Raw genomic sequence first — 20,271 nt, 5'->3', positions numbered from 1 at the left:
AAACTCCCTGAGTACAGATCCTATTCATTTTTTTAAATGTCTCTGTTGTACCCAATATCATGGCAAGGAAGATATGGGGTGCTCCATGACTATTTAGTGAACGGATAACTGCATAAAAGAAAAGGCATATGAGAATCACGGATTTTTTTGCCTCTAATGACTTATCCCAGTTAAATTAAGAGTGGGTCAGTAACATATTTCTATAACAAAATGAGGAACAATCATTAGATTGTGTGTTACTCAAACATGCATAGGTCTATCTTTCACAGTACTATTTCCTAAACTATGCTTTGTCAAACACTAAATATGGGTTAGAAAATGTTCTTCCTTTGCTCTTAATAAAAGGGTCCCATGATGTATTAGTGGAGAAAACCATTCTAATAAAATTCAAGTAACATTTTTAACTGTAAGTCTGTTCAGGGCACATGATACACTAATCTGCATTATCTTTTTCTAAGAATGTCAAAGAAAACTTTTGATCTTAGATCATCTCAGCAGAAGTGTGTTCTAAGGAGCAGCTTTGTAACAATAAAAGATACCATGTTAAATCTTCTTCACCAAAGCAGAATTATTGATTTGAAGGAAATATTTAATGTTCCATGTATTCAGAATTCATCACTTGTCTTTCAGAAAGTAGAATAAAGGCAAAATTATCATGTGCTTTCTGTATCCACTTGCTCATTTTGAAAGCGTAGGGAAATACCTATTTAGTTATTGCTACCCCTTAATTTTTTTCTCAAAATATTTCCTACTTTCCACTTCCTTTTATGTACATGTTAAAAAGTAGAAACCTCTGAAATGCATCTGAAAGGATTATCTGAGAAAGGATCTTCATACCTGGTTAACCTCTAGAGCTGTTCAGAAAATATGGATACTCGACTGACAAATAGGATGATTATCAAATTTCTATGAGGAAAATGTCAACAGATATTACCCTGAGAGCTCATGTAGGGTCATTATGATTCTTAAAAATAACTCAGTTTGTCTTTCCTTGACTAAACCACAAATACCATCATAAAAAAAAAAAAAAAACATTCTGTATAGGGAGAAAGCTACTATGAGAATTAAAGAGAAAGTGGAAAGCAAGTTAACTCTACAGTGTGGATTATCACTAGATTTGGAATTTGTGCCAGTTCTATCCCAGTTTTGTGACTCCAGGACATTCCTCAATATTTTAAGATGTCAGATGTTTCATTTATAAATGAGAGGAAATATTTTCAACTGGATTTCCAACTCTTCTCAGGGGCTGTTTTGGTGTTGGATTATGAAGTGGAGGGAGACAAGAACGTGGGCTCTGGCCTCACTTTCATCTTCCAACCAACAAGCTCCACATTAACATTTTATATATTAAATTTCAGAGTAGTATTTAATTTTTAAATATCCTGTTTAGTTAAAAATATATAGAAAATGATAAATTATATAAAGTTTTGTTTAGATAACATTCTCATATATTTATGACTGTTTTCATCTCCATTTTTTCTATTCATTTATGTGTTCTTGATTCAAGTAAAATAAAACCTTAGTGACTTTTATTTTTACAAAGCTTATTTTATACTTTTGTAGTATCTTTCTTAATCCATAAAAAGATGAGTTGACATTTTGCTTTTCAAAATAAAATTAAAGACAACATGGATATTGGATGAAATCAACTCCTGCCCATGCTTGACTTGAGAGATTTTTTCATGCTGCCTTTGGACACTTACATACTGTACTATAATATCTCTGAGGTAGGAAAAAAAAAAGCAAAAATATTCACATAAAGAGGAAAAGAGGAAAAGAAAACTGTGAGACATCGCTTTTTAACACAGTTGCCATCTTTAGACTTTGCAGTCTTCTTTGACACAAAGTTGAGAAATGGTCTTCTTAATACGAAGAGCAGTTAGACGTGCAGCGCCATTGGCATACCAACACTCACGCATTATTCTTCCCATAATTCGTAATGCCTTTAAGAGAGACAGATATAAAAGACTTAGCTACTTACACAAACTAGAGCAGAAGAGAGGCAAAATAACCACAAATATAGTAACTGATACTAAGCTCTGGTGAAGATGTAGTAAACATAAAAAAATAATATGAGGAGACTAAGGTCAAATCCTAATAACAGTATAGCAGTTTGATACTTTATTGAAAATCCAACCCATTGATTTTTTGGAACTATGGTAGGGTGAATATCTGTTAAAATCCCCCCAAAAGGGACAGGAAAGTATAAAGGGATATGAAATTGTCTGGAAGTTCTTTGTATCTTGATCTGATCCAGTAAGCATACATATTTATATAAATTAATAAAAATTCTTGAAGTCCAAAGTAGAGAGAAAACAAGCTGTGGTCTAAGTTATGTACTTATCATATATAAATCATGTCATAATAAAAACAATGCTCTAAGTAAAAAGGCCAGAATTTATGATTAAAAATTAATATAGACTGACAAATGAATAACTTTGATAAATGTATTTTTGTTATATAAATAGAATGCAGGAAACCAGAAAAATATATATAAGATATTATGGAAGCAAGTAGCTACTCTGGTGTTATCTGTTGATTTCACATTCTAGAATTTCAGAATTGATAGACAATATGTCAGACAGGACCCATAGCCCAAAGCACACGGAAGCTATCCAATCACGATGTTTGCAGAGTCCTGAGTGTAAAGATTAATCTGTCCTAGAAGGAACTCTGCAGGGGCAATGTCCAAATCTTGGATCTCGGTAAAGAATAGTCAAGTTCAGGCCTTTAAATATTGCAGTAGACTGAGCTCAGAATGAAAATTCACAAGCACATGAAGAACCAAATTATAAGTGAGTCAAATTCTGCTTCTAAAATAAACACGTAGGTAAGATACCTACACAATATAGAACTACCAGGGAACAAATCTTGCCTTAAGTAGAAAAATTGAGTGAAACGTGTCAGGCACAAGCTGATGTAAAAAGGCAACTTGGAAAAATAATCCCTGTGACACAGGAAAAATATACGAATATAAGAATATAGCCTTACTTCGCAACTTTGCCATTGGTTTGGGATACTTGGTCGAAATTTCTGGTCACAAACAACCTTCTTCATTTCCTCTATTGAGGGATCTGAAGGCACCATGTCATAATAAGGCAATTGGTAGTCCTCAACAATTCCTATAAGAAATTTGCATAATAAATTTCCCTGTGTGAATAATAAACAAAGATGCTTATTTTTAAAAAAGCCAATTAAGTCCTCTAGGCACAAGTGGCACCTTGGGAAATTGCAAAGTCAAGGTTTTTAAGAAACGTTTCACTGGATATAAACACTCATTTGAATAATTATTACATAAGTTTGTAAAATTATGAATTATAAACATATAATTTTGGTAATTTTATAAAAATTTTATGTAGGTAAGTTCTACCTACCTATCTACAAAATATAGAAATATTAAGACATAATTTACATAATTATAAATATATACTTTTATGTAATCATATGTAACGTAATTACATATAAATGCATTGCATTTTCATAATTTTAATTATATAAACAAAAACCTTATATTAGAAAATTATATAAATTTTATTTAAATGCTATCATAAATTCAAAAGTAATGCCTACTTTAATTCTGAAATGTATAGAACTGTCTCATTGCTCTGTTAATGAAATATATATCTCCATCAAATCATTTTTTCAAAACAAAATAACTATCATTTGAAAAAAATATTAGACAGTCTTTAAAAAGCCAATCATACATTGGATTTGAGAAATACTATACCTAAGAATGTTTCAGAAAAATCAATCAAAAGTAGTTAAAAATGGACAGTTAAATATGAAGCTTAATATTTAAAGTGTCTCAAATACAAATAAAGGTCAAAAGGTCAAATAAAAATTTTAATTATCAGAATATTAGTTAAATTTAAGAATTTCCTTATAAATTCGAAAATCTGAATTAACTATAGTCCTTTTAACTGAAAGTATTTAAAATGTAATAATAATTGGAAAGCAAACTGAAAATCATGTTACTATTTTGAGAACTGAAGAAAATTTAAGGGCAAAACCTATAAGCAAATCTAGATAAATACTGACATAAAATTTAAAAAACTAAGATAATTTAAAATGAGATTTTAAAAATAATGAAAACATGTTTGAATCATTCTATTTATCAAACACAATATTAACCCTTTGACATGGTTTAACTAACTACTCCTCAAAACCACTGAGTAAAGAATTTACCATGTTATCCTGATTTTACAGAGCAAGGAGACTATGGCAAAGAATGCCATAATTTTGCTCAAGATACAATAATCCTCATACAAGTTCAAACAAGAAATATTTCTAGTGCTGTACAAAGAATCACGTTGTAAATCAGCATTATCAGAACTGTCACCCCCCACATAAGCATTAATCATAGTGTAACATCTCCATTATATGCAGACCTGGAAATTTTATGCCCAGGAATAGATCCCCTAAATGTATTCTCTTAACTCTAGGGAGGTATTCTCATGGTATTTAGAAATAATTTGATATAATGCTTTTTAAAACGAGAGAGAAAATCATATTTTATATACAGAATATCAAGGAAATGCAGGTACAAACATTACTTCCAAAATCTTACCTCCAACTGAACACCTTCTGGCAATTTCCCAGTAAACGAGACCAACAGAATAGATGTCAGCACGTTTGAAAGATTCAAAGATATTCACATTCATTGTATCATCAAGCATTTCGGGAGCCATATACCTTCAAAAATATACACATTTCAGATATGTGTATGACTTTCCTAGCAATCCAGCAAAACACAATTTTAATTCTTGATTAAAAGATAAGATAGCTTATATCAATTCTGCAGGTAGATCTGGGCCCCTACAGTAGAATAAAATTAAATATTACAGCTATAGACACTACTCAGTGTTAACACACATGTGCCAGGAGTCAAATACTTGGAAAGTACAAGCCAGGGGAAAACTGAGTAAGCGAAGCATTCAGTAGGAGAGACAGACCACAATTTCCAGCTGTGGTTTGTTACCATGGAAAGCTGATTGAAGGCAAAGATTATGTTTTATTCACTATGGTGGGTCCAGTACTCCAACACTATGTTCTGCAGAATCCCACAAATATTCTGTTAACAGTTACGCAGCTCTGTTGATATATACAGACATCTGTATATATATGTTTACATATATATCTATATAGAATATATTTATAAATATATATAGACTATAAAACTATCTATACATATTATATGTTGACCTTAAGAAAAGTATAGCATTGTCTAAACAGGACTAAATTGAAGAATATATAATCCATTGGTCCTCATTAAAACTAGATGTTAAGGGAGATTTTGAGGATATCTAGAATATTGACATAAATATTCAGCACCCTTCCAAACTCTTAAAGTTTTAGATTTTCTGAAGGAATCCAGAATCTAAGAGTTTCCTAGTAGTCCCTAATATGGGGGAAGTCAGATGAGTATGTTAACTTGCTTTTTATAGGAAAAAGAAGAGAGTTTTTTAGGAATATGCACTGCATAAACTATCCTGAAGTGTTCCTGAAGTCCAATTAAAATCTCCCAGGGAAGTAATCGAAGGACTCAGAGGAACTAGCCTGGAATCTTACATATGGTTCAGAGGCCAATAATGCCAGCTTAGAAATTCTCTACTCTCAAGGGCCTTTAACAACTCCAGAAAAGTATTTTGGTTGTTTCTGATTTCAAGGTCAAGAACCCTGGAATGAGGCCAATGTAGCATAGAGCCCAAAACTCAAAAAGGATGCAAAAGTGTACTGACCATATGGCCATAAAAAGGAAAACACTAGAAATCCCATTGCAAATGGGCTTGTCCTGATAACACATGTAACATGCTCTGTTTATATCATTTTGTTAACTTTCAAAAGTTCTCTTACTTGAAAGTGGAAATTGTCTCCAAACTCACATTATCTTAATGAACATCACTTTATGTACTAAGACTTTTTTTTTTTTTAAAGATTTATTTATTTATGCATACAGAACTGGGGTACAGCCAGAGGCTCAGGGGCGGTGAGAAGCGTCACCAGAGACAGAGTGGGGAGCAGAACAGGCAGATCAACGAAGTACACTGCTGAGGGGAGCAGCGGGCGGGTCAGGAGAGGTCTGCCACGCCATGTGGTCACCTCTGGGGCAGGCGGGGATCGAACTCATGCGGAAGCGGCTTTTAGCTTCTCAGTGCAGTGCTTTAACCCGCTGCACCACCAGGGAGGGCCTGTACTAAGACTTTTTAAGCACAGTTTGTTTAAATACATAAATTCCTCCATAATATTTTTCGGTATTAAGGGGCTACAATAACCCATATATGTATTCCTTGTTTAGAGTCCCTCACCTCTCTACACCAATAGATTGGCTCTGTATCTGTGATTTAAAACCTGAATATACAGAAGTTACATGAATTTCAGTGCATTTTTGAGGTATAAAAACTGAATCAGCTATACACAGATGACATTTTTTCCACTCCTATCTGTAGGAAAATATATTCTCAGAATGTGACAGACTAAAAATTAAAGATAGCTCTTCTCACCACCATTCTTTTCTACTGGACTGCTCACCTAAATGGCCACTGTCTCTGGTACCAAATGCCAATGCCCTTGTTTTATAATCTTTGTGCCATTGACTTATTATGGACCTAGAAAAATACTTCTTGTTTTCTTAGGCCTAAAAATTTCCTACTTGGATGTGCTCCTTGCTGCATAAACACATAAACACACACACACACACACACACACACACACACATAAGACACCATGTTTATTAGACAGTCATAAGTCTTAATAGGATCCAAAGTAAGTTTTCTTACCTTTTGGTTCCTACTTTCGGATTCTGAGGTATATCAATAGTGTTCAGTATTGAGTCATGCTTCACAGCCAATCCTAAATCTGCTATAGCACAAGTTTCACATTTTTTTACTAATATATTCTTTGATTTTATATCTCGATGAGCAATAGCAGGTTTACCTATGAATAATAGAAAAGCATATTCATTTTTTGCTATTACAGCTTAAATCTCCAAAATGAATTATTTAGAACACTTGGCTCAAATGTCACCTCATACACAGCTTGTCTCTGACTGCTCATTCTGTACCCCAAGTCATTCTCCAGCTGAATATCCAATTTAACCTTTTTCCTAGTTCTTATCATTATCTAAATTACCTTGTTTATTCATATGCATGTTTCATTATTTGGCTGTCTTCTCTGGACTGTAAGGGGCATGTGAGCAAAGACTATCTTACTCATCAAGATGTCTCCTACACTTGGGACATTAGATGTGATTTGGTAGCCATTATGAATGTTTGCTGAGCAAGAAGGGAAATAGTGATCCTAAGTCCACATGAGAGCACAGCAAATCTTCTCTTACAAGACAAGTGTCATGCTGTTACTACTCTAGCCCAGCAGTTCTCAGGTGTGGGCCAACGATCCCCCTTTTCAGCTACACATCTCATGATCCAAATACCTCCTTTCACATAGTTCAACAAAATAAAACATTGAAACAGATTGAATGAGGAACAGGATTGAAAATTTACACATTAAGCCAGAAGTTTTAAAAGTTTACAAAAACTAAAATAAAGCCATTATTTTCACTGGATTGGTTTTGTACTAACAAAAATATAAAATTTTAAAATTTATTAACATTAATATTTAATTGGATATTTATTTTCAATAAATTATTATTTTCTAATTTCTCGATTTTAATTTTTTTAAAGATTTATTTATTTATTCATATAGAACTGGGGTACAGGCCAGAGGCACAGGGGCGATGAGAAGATTCACCAGAGACAGAGTGGGAAGCAGAACAGGCTGACTAACGAAGTACACGGCTGAGGGGAGCAGCAGGGCAGGTTAAGAGAAGTCTATGGTGCCATGTGGATCACCTCTGGGGTGAGGATGACTCATGCTTAAGTGACTTTAGCTTCTCAGTGCTATGCTTTAACCCACTGTGCAACCAGGGAGGACCCTCTCAATTTTAATTTTTGATGTGATAAACATAACCCACATACACAGAAACCTCTGAGATCCTGGGATCCTTTAAAGAGTTAAAAATTCCAACTTTGAGAAATACTGACATGCTTAGACTAAAGACTTTCTAGAAACAGTTCTCTATGAACTGAATAAATAGAAAAGACAGTGGATGTTGTTTAACCGTTAAGTACATGATATACCAGTTACCATTTCCAATAGTTTTAATTTTCAAAGGTAAACATTTAAATTATGTATATTAAAAGAATATATATTTGGACAAAAGCAAGATCTCTTTGGTGTAAATGCTAAATGACAAAGATTGAGCCAGTAGGAATAAAAATAATATTTTGGATATTACTTACTATAATATATAATATATGAGTATATAGCAATTATATACTATTACAACAAATTCAGCTTTACAAACTTAGCACTAAAACACAATTTAGTTTCTATTCTCATATGCCAGGAGAAAATTAGCACAAAGAAACACATACCTTGTGTACCAACTATTTCCATATGAAGATGGGCCAGACCACTGGCTATAGAAAGTGCCAATTTGATCATCCCAGCCACTGTCACTATGTTTCTATTCAAATAGTCATATAAGGAGCCCTGTTCATGATATTCAGAAACAAGCCAAAGTTGTGTCCAAGTTCCATTATCTAACAGGAAAAAATAATGTTGTGCCTTAAATATAAGTTGTGAATGAAACAAAAAAAAAATTCACAAATGTCAGTATGTAATCTATATTGTTGACAAAATTAATTTCCTCAGTGATCATGGTATTTAGTTATCAGTCTTCAAATGTAATGTTTATTCAACATTAATTTTAAATTCAGATAAGTCTGAGTTTAGTAAAGTAAAAATACTAATGAATTCCAAAGATGTTGCTATATAGAACCTGTTAAAGTTACCCACCTATAGAAAGCTGTGAAGCAGTGATTCTAATAGCTGAATAACTCCTTCCTTTCTCCCTTTTTATCAATACAAGCTGTTAATAGCAGCCACATTACAGGAGAAACTACTGAGAAATGCATTAAGGCTGAGTGTTGTATTATAAATTACTCTGAGCTTTTAAGGAAGAGTATACCAATAAAGAAAAGAAATAGAACAGATTTACACAAAGGATTATTACTAACATAAAAGTGCTAACATTCTAAGAATGTTCATATTATTTACTTTTCAAAATATGAAGTAAATGGTTTTCCCCAAAAGTTTATATTAAGTGCCCAATATAATTACTAGACATTTTAAAATAATTTACCTCATTTAACAAAAAAGCTAACCTAAGTGTTATAAAAGACTTTTAGCAGAAGAGAAATTAGTTTGAAAACTTTCTAGGTATTAGGAGTTCCCAGCGGTAGATTTAGCTTTTGAAATATAGGATCTATAATAGCCTGGGGCAGTCCTGACTAGTTCTGATGCTCAGAGTAGGAAGCTATAACAAACATTTGTTAAGGACTTTTTCTGCAGGTGCTTTATGTATAAGAGTTAGTTCCTTATTATCTAAATATTTAATTTCCAAATTTTATCTAGAAGTCATCAAAATTTCTTAGGAATGCAAAATCAACATAACATGATAAACTGATCACCTGTAAAACTAACTCTTTCAATTCTCTCCACAAGTGGTTATCTTTGTCCTCTAGATGTTGTTGCAGACAGTTGACTAAAAAGTGAAGTTAAATGTTGTAAAGGATACAAAACTACATGAAGGTGATAGTGATGTAAAGAGGTCATTTGTAGCCACGCACAAAGCCATTGACAAGTCATTGATGGAGGTAGGCCAGTTAAATTGAAGAGGAAATTAAGAATGACCTATCTTTTGTATAGTTCTTATAATCCAGTAAACATGATTACATTAACCCCATTAATATGATTCATATAACTAGTAATTACTTATTTAACAACATTGCTAATTAATCTAACCAAGTGGATAATGCCATCTTAGGAAGGAAAAGGAAAATTTCTTAACAGCTTAATAAGAAAGATCTCATTTTTAGTAGTCTGGATATATGTTCAAGCTATATGTGGTTATATGTATTCAAAGCACATTGAAGAAAACTTCACTGAAATAGTCTTGCTTGCCACTGTTTTAATAATGTATGTTCAAGAAAAACTTGAGTCTTGAAATTAAGGCCTCTTATGGAGATGGAAAGTATAGTCCAGCTACTATATGAATGCAAAGGTAGCATCCACGTGAAATATTTCTGTCCTCATTGGATAACAGCTGCTATTCAAAATTCCCAGTAACAATCATTTGCCCTAATAGACACCTATAGTGACAGCACCACGATCCCTTTCTAGGCATGAAAATATAATGATTGTGATTTCCTGTCATTCATTTGCTCTGTTTTATTGTACACCTTTATCTGTGAATAAGAGGAAAGCATTATCTTTATTCAATAGAGAAGTTAGACTTTAATGCATATTTTATTAAAACAAAGGACTATGTGTTTTCCTCTGATAACAGACATAACATTTTTACTTGCTGACCCCAATAAGATTGAAAATACCTTTGTTGTCAGCAGCAATGAAACCAAGGATGTTTTCATGTCTCAGCATAACCGTCTGATAAATCTCTGCCTCACGAAACCAAGATCTTTCATCTCTGGAGGAGAATATTTTCACAGCCACATCTTCTCCACACCATCTCCCATGCCATACCTCACCAAATCTACCTTTCCCCACTATTTCCTGAAGCACAATCGTTCTTGCAATGGTTCTTTGAACCAAAAGAGGTAGACCTAAGTAAGGAAATAATGCAATTGATAATTAGCAAACAAGTGCCATAAAAGAATGTTCATGATCACCATTACTTTTACACAGAAAACAAACATGTAAACACTTTAATAATTTTACCAATATCGAGTAGATACCAATATTATTATTATATGATTTATGTGAATTTCTCTTTTCATTTTCACAAATAAAAACTTCTTGAACATAGCCTGCTACTATAAATAACTGATTTTTCAGAATTGTTGCAAATCCTCCTGATAGACCCATTTAAGTCAGTTAAGATACTACACAAGATTTAAATATACATACAGTGTTAGCTTCTCAAATAAAATGTGTGGTTCCTAGAACCACTGGGCAAATAGAAGAATCCTTTGTGGTAGTTTTAAACCAAATTAAAATTGGAAAGGTAAGAGTCACTCAATGAATAAGAAAAGTAATCATGTTACATTAAAGACAAGGGATAGTCAAAACTATCAAATAGTTATTTTCTGTAGAATTAAATAATTCAAAAAACATTCTGAGGTCTGAACCTATACTCCTAAGTCATTAATGGTGTTACAGACCATTGTTACTTCAAAAAAATTGTTTTTAAGACCACCTAAAGGTTACTGTCAATTATTAATAAGTCCATATTACAAAATTAAGAAGCATGTGAAACACTGACCACAGTATCTGGGACACTACATGGTTCAATAATGCTTATAATATTATACCTCAGAAGGCTTATGTGGAAGCCAATCATGATGCTTCTTATGAAGAGGTTATTTCTTAATGATAGGGTATTTCTTATGACTTTTGCTATAAAGTGAATGAAAATAGCATGTTTTCCATTTAATTAATTGTATAATGCTACTCAAAAAAACATACAGGGAAAGGTTAAAACAGATATATGCTAAGTGCTTTGATGTTTACTTCTACTTAGTGGAACCAGAACTGATGTTCTTTCTAATTTTGTGCATTTTCTTAATTTCCACAAATGGCATTTATTGCTCTTGCAATTAGAGGGAAAGAGTTAAAGAGGTTAGAGTATAGATTTATTCTGGAAAGTCAAGTTACTGTCATTGTACTCAGATGGTTGGGAACAGCCTCATGGCAACTGCAATGTCAGCTTGGCATACTTTGGCCTCTGTTTCTGAAATGAGCTAAAGCTTATTCAAATGTTCTCACCTTCATGAGAACCACCCACTATGGTGAAATAAGCACAGACTATAAGTTTGCTGTTACATGTCTCTACAATTAGTCACATAGCCCCCTACACCAGAAAAGTCTGAGATCAGCTGATTCAACATTATCACCTTAGAGATAACTGTTGGGGCCCCACAGTTATCCAAGACTTGCCAAGAATATACTGCTAGTGGGAGGCAGACCTACAACTAAAATTCTGATCTTCACACTCTTTCTTTTTCCCTGCTCAATGGGATCGACTTTTCTTGTTGGGAAGATGTCCAGCAGCAAACTATAAAAGCTATTTTTGTCGGCTGCAGAAAATTTTACTACATACAATAAAATTTATACTAACAACTATAAGGCCAAATTGCAATCTCCATCTCTCTTCCACCTCCTCTGTATTGCACACACACTCACAAAAAACTTCACTGCACCAATGGCTGCCAACAATTTGCTAGAGAGCTAGATAAGCCAATGTTTTCAAATTGCTAATTGATCAAACACAAGATCAATGCAGCAGACCAGGGACAAAGACAACATCACCTAAAGTACTCAGCACAGCGATTAAGTCCAGGAAGTCAACTCAATGAAAGTTCCTTCAATATCTTTTAAAGCATGACTCAAATATCAGTACTTTTTGTATACACACCTAAGAAGCTTCATTGAGGATACACGGGTTTTGCTTGATTTTTATCAGGGGATGTTGAACTTGATGCTATTCTTATGGAAAGGCACCTTTCAATAATGTCACCATTTGTCAGAAGTGTTATAACACAGAGGAAAGCAGAGACCTACCCAGTTTCTTAGAAACCACCTGAGACTTAATCTGTTCTCAGAGATAGTCCAGTGAAATATTAGTTCATTTTCTTCTCACAGGCATTATATCACTTTGAAGTTTGTTCTTGACTTGGGCTTCACAATTTTTGTTTCTCAACATCTGACAAAACTCTTTCTCCATTAAAAGTGCTGGCCAATTAAGAGAAGCAGAGGAGTAACAGATCAGCCTACTTTCTTTCCTGTGGGTGAGAGCTTTTGTGACAGAAGCCTCTTTGCAAATAGACCCATTCTCTGTGATTATCAAAGGCGGTGTAGCCATCTGTTACATTTAGTCAGTAGTCACTGCCAAGCATTTGTAGCTGACTTTGGGCAATAGTAACTAAAACGATTTCATATTGGTCCCTAAAGAAATCATCCATGCTCTGTACATTTGGGGCTTTCTTTTTAAGAAAGATCTTACAATAATCCCAAGAGGAGAGAGTCTAGCAGTCAATAAATCCAGATTTAGGTTTAAAGATACACAAAAAAACACCAAATAAGTTACTTAATTTTTAATTTATGTCTTGCCTCATGATTGTTTACTTAGAGTAAATAAATATTCAGTCACTGGTTTTAAAAATCTGTATTATTGGAAAGGGAAAACTTCAGTCGTTGTAATTATGGTTAAGAAGTAGCTCAGCACATAGCTCTCCCTAACATCTTTAGCTGAAGTGAAAATTCTTTATGGGAATTAACTAATGGTTATCTAATCACCAGAATCCATAAAGAAATTATGTAAGTTTTCAAGGAATTTGGCATAAATCAGAACTATCTGTACTCTTACTCTGTGCCTAATATGTTGCCAGTACTCAGGAAATCAGGGCTCAGTGGGCCCAGAAGTAATAAGAAAGGAAAAAATGCTGAATCCAAACAAGTGTTACTTTTAAACAGAGGGTGCCACTTTCCATCCAATAATTGAATTTGGATGTCAGTTTTATAAGCTTTGCTATTTGAAAATATTCTGTCCAGCATTCTGCCTTTGAAAACATACCACTTAATGTATGCTATAATGGGATTAAACATTTAGACTTCAGTCAGTGAGGGGGCAGATCTTGCCTTAGAAGCAGCAAATATTCTCTGGTGGCATAATTGGGCTTCTCTTTTCTGATGAATACTTGCAAGCCCAAATCTGCTTCATGTTAAATATGGATGCTCATGTAGATTCTGTCACCACTCTGTCATCTGCCCCAGTAAATTGTGCTTACCAGGATGTTCTTGGAGCTTAAGGGGAGGGGAGTTCCTCAAATGCTATTTGGGGTAACCATCTTCAAAGATCTTTCCCAGTCCAGAGTGTATTTCTGAAGTGGCTCAAGTAGGTTTACCCGAGTTCACACTACTCTAACACTGTGCTGACAGGATTTCTGGAAATATAATGAGAACGAAACTGTCTACCATATTAAGGAGTTTGTTATCACAATGGATATTCTGTCACCAGATCCCCCTGCCCCCAAAACCCTCAGATACTTTGTGCTATGAGAAAAGCTAGATTAGGCCTTTTTAAATTGCTGTTTAATTGCTTCACCAAGAGTTCTAGCATTCCCTTAAAGACAAAGAGACTCATCACATAACCTTAACAACAAAACCAGCACAGCAGTCCTGTCTACTCTCTTTAATCTCTCATCTCTATTCTGTAAGAATACAGTTTAGATTTAATTTCAGGTCAGCTCCCTGTTAACTTTTCACATACATCCTGGGAGCTGCCTTCAGAATCTGAAGGTCTTCATAACCACAAGCAAAGCTGCTTTAAGTCTTGGTAGAAGGTCTTTTCCCCAGAACTCAGCTCCTAAATACAGTAACTCTTCTGGTTCCATAAACCATTACCAAGAGAATACAGTGGGGGGAAAGGGAGAGGAGAGAAAACTCTTGCTTTGGAAATAAATTCTGAAAGAATGTGGAAAAGAGGATCTGAATACCTTAAGGCACAAAGGCAACTAAGAGCACTAAATCCCTTAGATTTGGACAACTTTTTCTCTTCATCAGATCCTAAAAGAAGTTTCTATGCTAAAATTTGCCATGTACCATACCAGATATTTTAAATGATGAGATTCATATCTTGACCACTTTTATTAAAAGTTGAGTGTATGTATTTTAAAATAAAAATTTTCTACTGAAAAATGGATCGTGAACACCTACCAGAGCCAGATCCAGAGGCAGTCACATCGTAAATCAAATCTTTTAGTGTTTTCCCAGCATTTACCAGGTTGCACTCAGAGAGTGGTTCCTCCACATTCTGTCTCTTTTTCTTTCTGTATGTGCACTGTCGGCCCTGGCATGTCCATATTGTCAGCACTGCAGCTATGGACAGGAGGCACACTGGCACAGTAATAACCACAGTCAGCTCCATGGGTCCGAGTTTTGGGGCATTTGGTGACGCTTCAGTTAGAAAAAGAAAGAACATGACCATAAATCAGCTCAATTAAGTATTTTTAAAATTAGAAACGCAGTCCCCCAAGTTTCTCATCTGTGATGAGAACAGTGTGCACTTATGAGTTCATACTCTGTGGTGTAAGCAGTGACATTGCAGCTAGGTTGCATCTGGGAATGGTTCTGCCAGGGTACAATGGGAGACAGGATTGGGAACATAGAAGTCACTAGCACAAAGGATCTTTTTTTCAGAACTCCAAAGCATTTGACATATTGTTATTATCTCCCCACATTTTAGCTCCCCATCCTCAGAATACCTTTAATTCATACCAAGAATGATCATATGCAACTTATTACGACTGTCCCAGGTGTTAGAGATACAGTAATGTGAATGAGAGAGCCCAAACCCATGCTCTCGTATTTTTGTTCCTTTCTCTCCTTCATTGTTCATTTTTGTATGTTACATGATATCTCCATTCAGTTGCCACCCCCATAATTCTCCCATTACCGCATTACCCATGAACTGTGACCAGAGTCCCTTATGCTCTTTTCTCTATTTTGACTTCCCTTCCCCTGTTCTGCTGAATGCCCTGGGTTTATAATTTGCCTCAAGTTTTGTCCCTTTATTTTCTGACCCATTTGTTCAGTTTTCCTAAATTCATCCTAGAAGTACCATCAGATATTTTTCTTTTTCCTTTTGACTAATTTCACTGAGCATTACCTCATCCAGCTCCATTCATGTTACTGCAAGTAGCATGAGTTTATCCTTTTGATGGCTGTGTGGTACTTTATTATTGTGTATGTGTGTACATATGTGTGTGTGTACCTTCTTGATCCGGCCATCTGATTTTGGGTTTTTAGGTTGTTTCCATATCTTAGCTACCGTAAATAGTGCTGCAAAATACATAGGAAGTGCAGGTTTCCATTCAAATTAATGTGTTTGTGTCCCTTGGGTAAATTCCTAGGAGGGAAATTTGGAGGGTCTTATGGTAGCTCCATTTTTACTTATGTTCACATTTCTTCATACAGTTTTCCATTATGGTTGGATCAGTTTGCATTCCCACCAGTGATATGAGTTCTGCTTTCTTAACCTCCTTGCCAGCATTTATTGTTGCAGTTATTTTTTTTTTAATATGGGCTACTCTCACCAGTATAAGGTGGTATCTCATTTCCCTGATTATAAGTAATACTGAACAATTTTCATATATTTCCTATTTAATGTCTTTTTAGTTCTTCTGCCCAGTTTTTGACTGCATTGTTTGCTTTGCTTTCTTTTGAGTTGTATGAGCTCTTTGTAGAATTTTGAAATCATTTCCTTATCAATTTTATGGAATGCAAACATTTTCTCCCACTCTGTAGTGTGTCTCTTCATTTTAGCTATTGTCTCTTTTGCTCTACAAAAGCTTTTTAGTTTGATGATGTAGTTCCAGCTATTTATCTTTTCCTTCATTTTCTTTGCTCCTGGAGATGAGCCCTCACAGATGTTTCTGAGCTGTTTTGCCTATTCTCTCCTGTATATTTTATGGTTTCAGGTCTTATATTAAATCTTTTATCCACTTTGTATTGTGTTTTTGCATGTAGCGATACAATTTTCCCAATGGTGCTTAAGTTCTTATGCACCCACTAAACAGATGGATATGCAATACTAAAGCAAGAGGTGATACATGCTATGAAGAAAAATGAACTCAAGGAAGTATATAGAGTAATGGCAAGATGCTACTTTAGATGGTGTCAGGGAGCAAGAACAATATTTAGGGAAGCGTGTTCCTGGCAGAAGAAAAGCTACTGCGAAAGGCCCTGAGGCCCTTAGCCTATTTAAAAATAGCCTGTGTCAGGAATGCAGTTAAAGATGATAAAGGAAATGGGGCAGAGAGGTAAAGAAGAGGAGGCTAGGCAGCAGCCCTCTGCCCACCTGTGACTATGCAGGTGCGTCTCTTCACCCACTCTCTCCCTCTGCAGCCTCCTGCCTGCCTGAAACCTGTGCCTGCCGGGGCTTCTCTGCACGGACCCCCCTCAGCAGAGGCAGCTTCCTCAATTCAGCCCACTTGTGACCATGCAGTCTTCTCTCGGCAAACCTGACCCTTCAGGGCAGCTCTTATTGCATAGACTGTTGCATAGATGCAAGTGTCTTACTTTTTGATTCCTCTTCCCAATAAACCTGCTCTTTAAATATAAAAAAACAAGAGGAGGAGAGTGTGGGATCTTGAAGGATAAGAGAACTGGAGTTTTATTCTAAATGAAGCTGGGTTTTAAGCAGGCAGCAGAAGTGATGTCACATCTATTCTAAGAGGGCACTGGAACTACAGAGTTAAAGCAAAGACTCCAATTAGAAACCTGACGGAGTGACCCAGGCAGAAGGCTTACTGCCTTACCTAAGATAATACTTCCTTCTCATTGCCTGTCCACTACTCTTCCTGTTTTACTTTAATTTTGAGATCTTATCACCTGGCATGTCACACATTTATTTATTATCTAAAAAACAGTGGCTTCATGTGAGGAAGAGCTTTGCTGCTTCCTCCCAACTCTACCCTGGGTGTCTACAGTGTCAGGTGATCATGAGATAACTTTTGAATGGCAGAATCACTAAATTTCCACTAATTTTGTCCTTAGCTAATCAGATATGAGGTTTTTAGTTTTAGAAAAATATACGGTAGTTGGAACCAATTAGGATAAGGATGCAATTAAAGTGTGAGCCTTAATTTGGAAGTGCACATTGCCAATTTTTTAAAAGTTCACCTTGCTCTTAAGAAATCTTTCTTTTTCATTTAGAGAAAATAGTGGTACATGAAAAACTCTATGACAGATATTTCCTGTGTTTTTCAAAAAAGTTCTATTGACATTTGAATGAGCACATAATTCATTTTCTTTTCATTCACTAAAGAGAGCCTCAGCATCAAATTTATTTTATTCCAAGTGCTACCATCAATAGTGTTGATTTTTGTTTTTAATGGACCTTGGAGAGTATTTGACAGAATGTGGAACCATAATTCTGGAGTCTCAGGTTTTCAAACTTCAAGGAGAAATAGAAGAATACAGACTTTAGAAGGACATAGCCTTCTAAAGTGGGCTGCCACTTCCTTGATATGTGACTACTGTCTTTAGGGAAACTGCTCCCCATCCAGCTGACTCCACTTAGACCATTCAGGGAGAGGTTAGAGAAAAAACATGGAAAGCAAGAGCCCATATCTTAGTGTCTAAACAGATGACGGTGACAGTGACAGTGGATCTTGTAAATGAAGCTACATCCCAGACCTCCTTCTTCATAACAAAAATTCTAGAGAAGTTACTATAATAAATGGATTTATCTCTTATTTACAATATGTCAACCAGAAGATCTGACTATAATTAAATGTGCATATTGTATAATTCTAAAGGAAAAATAATCCAGTTCCTCAAAAATGTGTTCATAGAAATTTTACTATCTTTCTAAAAATAGTTTACCAATGATTAAAAGATTTAAAACTGCTGAGTGAACTTTGAAAACAAACATAACCCATGCTCTTCTACTTTACCTAGTGGATTTTGGCAGCTATCCAAATTTCTTTCTTCTGTGCTTCAGAATTCCCCTGAAAGCACTAGAATTTATACAGGTGCACGTAAGGAGAGCTTTGTCTTTGAGTACTAGGTGCTAAGAGTTATCTGACTTGATTTTGCCTTAGGAGTCATTAACTATGCAACTTGCTACTTTTATTATTTTTGAAAGATTTTATTTATGCATGCATGCAATATCTGGGGTACATACAGGTCAGAGGTGTGGGTTGGGGGGGGCGGGATTCACCAGAGACAGAGTGAGGAACAGAACAGGCAGATGGACAAAGTACACTGCTGAGGGGAGTAGTGGGCAAGACAGGAGAGGTCTGCTGCACCATGTGGGTCAGCTCCCTGATTGGGTATAGTACTTATGCTGCAGTGTCTGCAGATAGCTTCATAGTGCTGTGATTTAACCCCATGTACCAGCAGGTGACCCTGCTATTTGCTACTTTTACCTTGTGTTATTATAAAGTGGTTTTATTCTCCATTTCACAGTGGGCATTCAAATCTACATTTCAAGTTGGTTCTAGATTTTTATGTCTTCAGAAAGGTATTCTACAAATTCTAAGAAAGCCACAAGATAATAACTTGCAACTTACATAAACACCTACTTAAGCAGATTTTTAAAAGTAATATTTCACAATCAGATACATTTATCTGGCTAAATTTCTTTTGCTATAGGTTCATAGCAACTATTAATACGAACATTACAGTGAAAAGCTTACTGACTGTCCTCATTTTAGTAAAGCTGTATTAAGCAGAGCTCTGATCATCACTGTGGCAACTGATAAAGAGGCCAAAGGTCATCCTTCCTGAAAATAGAATAATTTCTTTAAAGTGTACTGTTCTAATGATGGCTACCACTCTTAAGGATGTTTGTTATAGATGTGCACTCTAATTTTGTAAACAAATTTACCAACACAATTCAGTAAGAAAAAATAGATGACTCAGCTAGAAAGGTACAGAAACACAATCCATAAAGAGCTCATGAAACACTGAGCAGTTTTTAAAGCAAACATTTATAAAACTATCATCTTATAAGCCAAATGTTGATTATAATATCTACAGGAGATCAATAAAGAAAAACTGTGGCTTATACCCAATGAGTCACAGTAGGAGACATTAGTGCCATTAAGAATACATTTTAATAAGTTGTTTCTGATGAGCATGTCATTTTTTTCTAGCAGGTTTTATATTCTTGATCACAGGAGACATATTATTTGACCATTTCCCATTTTTCATATTATCTGAATAAGCAACTCCATGGGGGGGATTATATTAATCCTAAAAGTAAGATCTGGGGGCTCTCCCTGGTGGCGCAGTGGGTTAAAGCAGAGCATCAAGAAGCTAAAGCCATTTCCGCATGAGTTCAATTCCCGCCTGCCCCAGAGGAGATCCACATGGCGTGGCAGACCTCTCCTGACCTGCCCGCTGCTCCCCTCAGCAGTGTATTTCATTGATCTGCCTGTTCTGCTCCCCACTCTGTGTCTGGTGAATCCTCTCACCCTTCGCATCTCTGTCCTGTACCCCAGTTCTGTATGAATAAATAAATCTTTAAAAAAAAAAAAGTGAGATCTGGAGAGTAGGAACTTACTGTTAATTAAAATTATCTCACTCCCTGAGATAAGCCAGAAAGAGAAAGAAAAATACCGGATGGTTTCACTCATAGCAGGAGTATAATGGACCAGGCGAGAAAATAACAAAAATAATGAACAA

The 20,271-nt window shown here is 35.2% G+C and overlaps 1 protein-coding gene across 3 annotated transcripts in view; it reads right to left on the bottom strand.

Annotated features, from left to right (window-relative positions):
- Nucleotides 1–1,647: 1,647 nt before the first annotated feature.
- The window catches only part of ACVR1C (activin A receptor, type IC), a 65,354-nt gene continuing 46,730 nt past the window's right edge, over nt 1,648–20,271 (bottom strand). The window contains exons 3-9 of one of the 3 annotated variants that reach the window (XM_004674636.1): nt 14,794–15,033; nt 10,452–10,682; nt 8,433–8,600; nt 6,777–6,933; nt 4,568–4,692; nt 2,992–3,122; nt 1,648–1,943 (exon numbers count right to left, since the gene is read on the bottom strand). In XM_004674636.1, the coding sequence (XP_004674693.1) occupies nt 1,818–1,943; nt 2,992–3,122; nt 4,568–4,692; nt 6,777–6,933; nt 8,433–8,600; nt 10,452–10,682; nt 14,794–15,033 (1,178 nt within the window). In that variant the 3' untranslated portion in view covers nt 1,648–1,817. The remainder of the gene's footprint in view (nt 1,944–2,991; nt 3,123–4,567; nt 4,693–6,776; nt 6,934–8,432; nt 8,601–10,451; nt 10,683–14,793; nt 15,034–20,271) is intronic. The other 2 variants (XM_004674637.1, XM_004674638.1) reach the window with 2 other exon arrangements.

The sequence above is a fragment of the Condylura cristata genome, unplaced genomic scaffold, assembly GCF_000260355.1.
Source record: "Condylura cristata isolate star-nosed mole 26May11 unplaced genomic scaffold, ConCri1.0 scaffold00002, whole genome shotgun sequence".
Lineage (NCBI taxonomy): Eukaryota > Metazoa > Chordata > Mammalia > Eulipotyphla > Talpidae > Condylura > Condylura cristata.
This window is presented reverse-complemented; position numbering and strand designations above follow the sequence as displayed.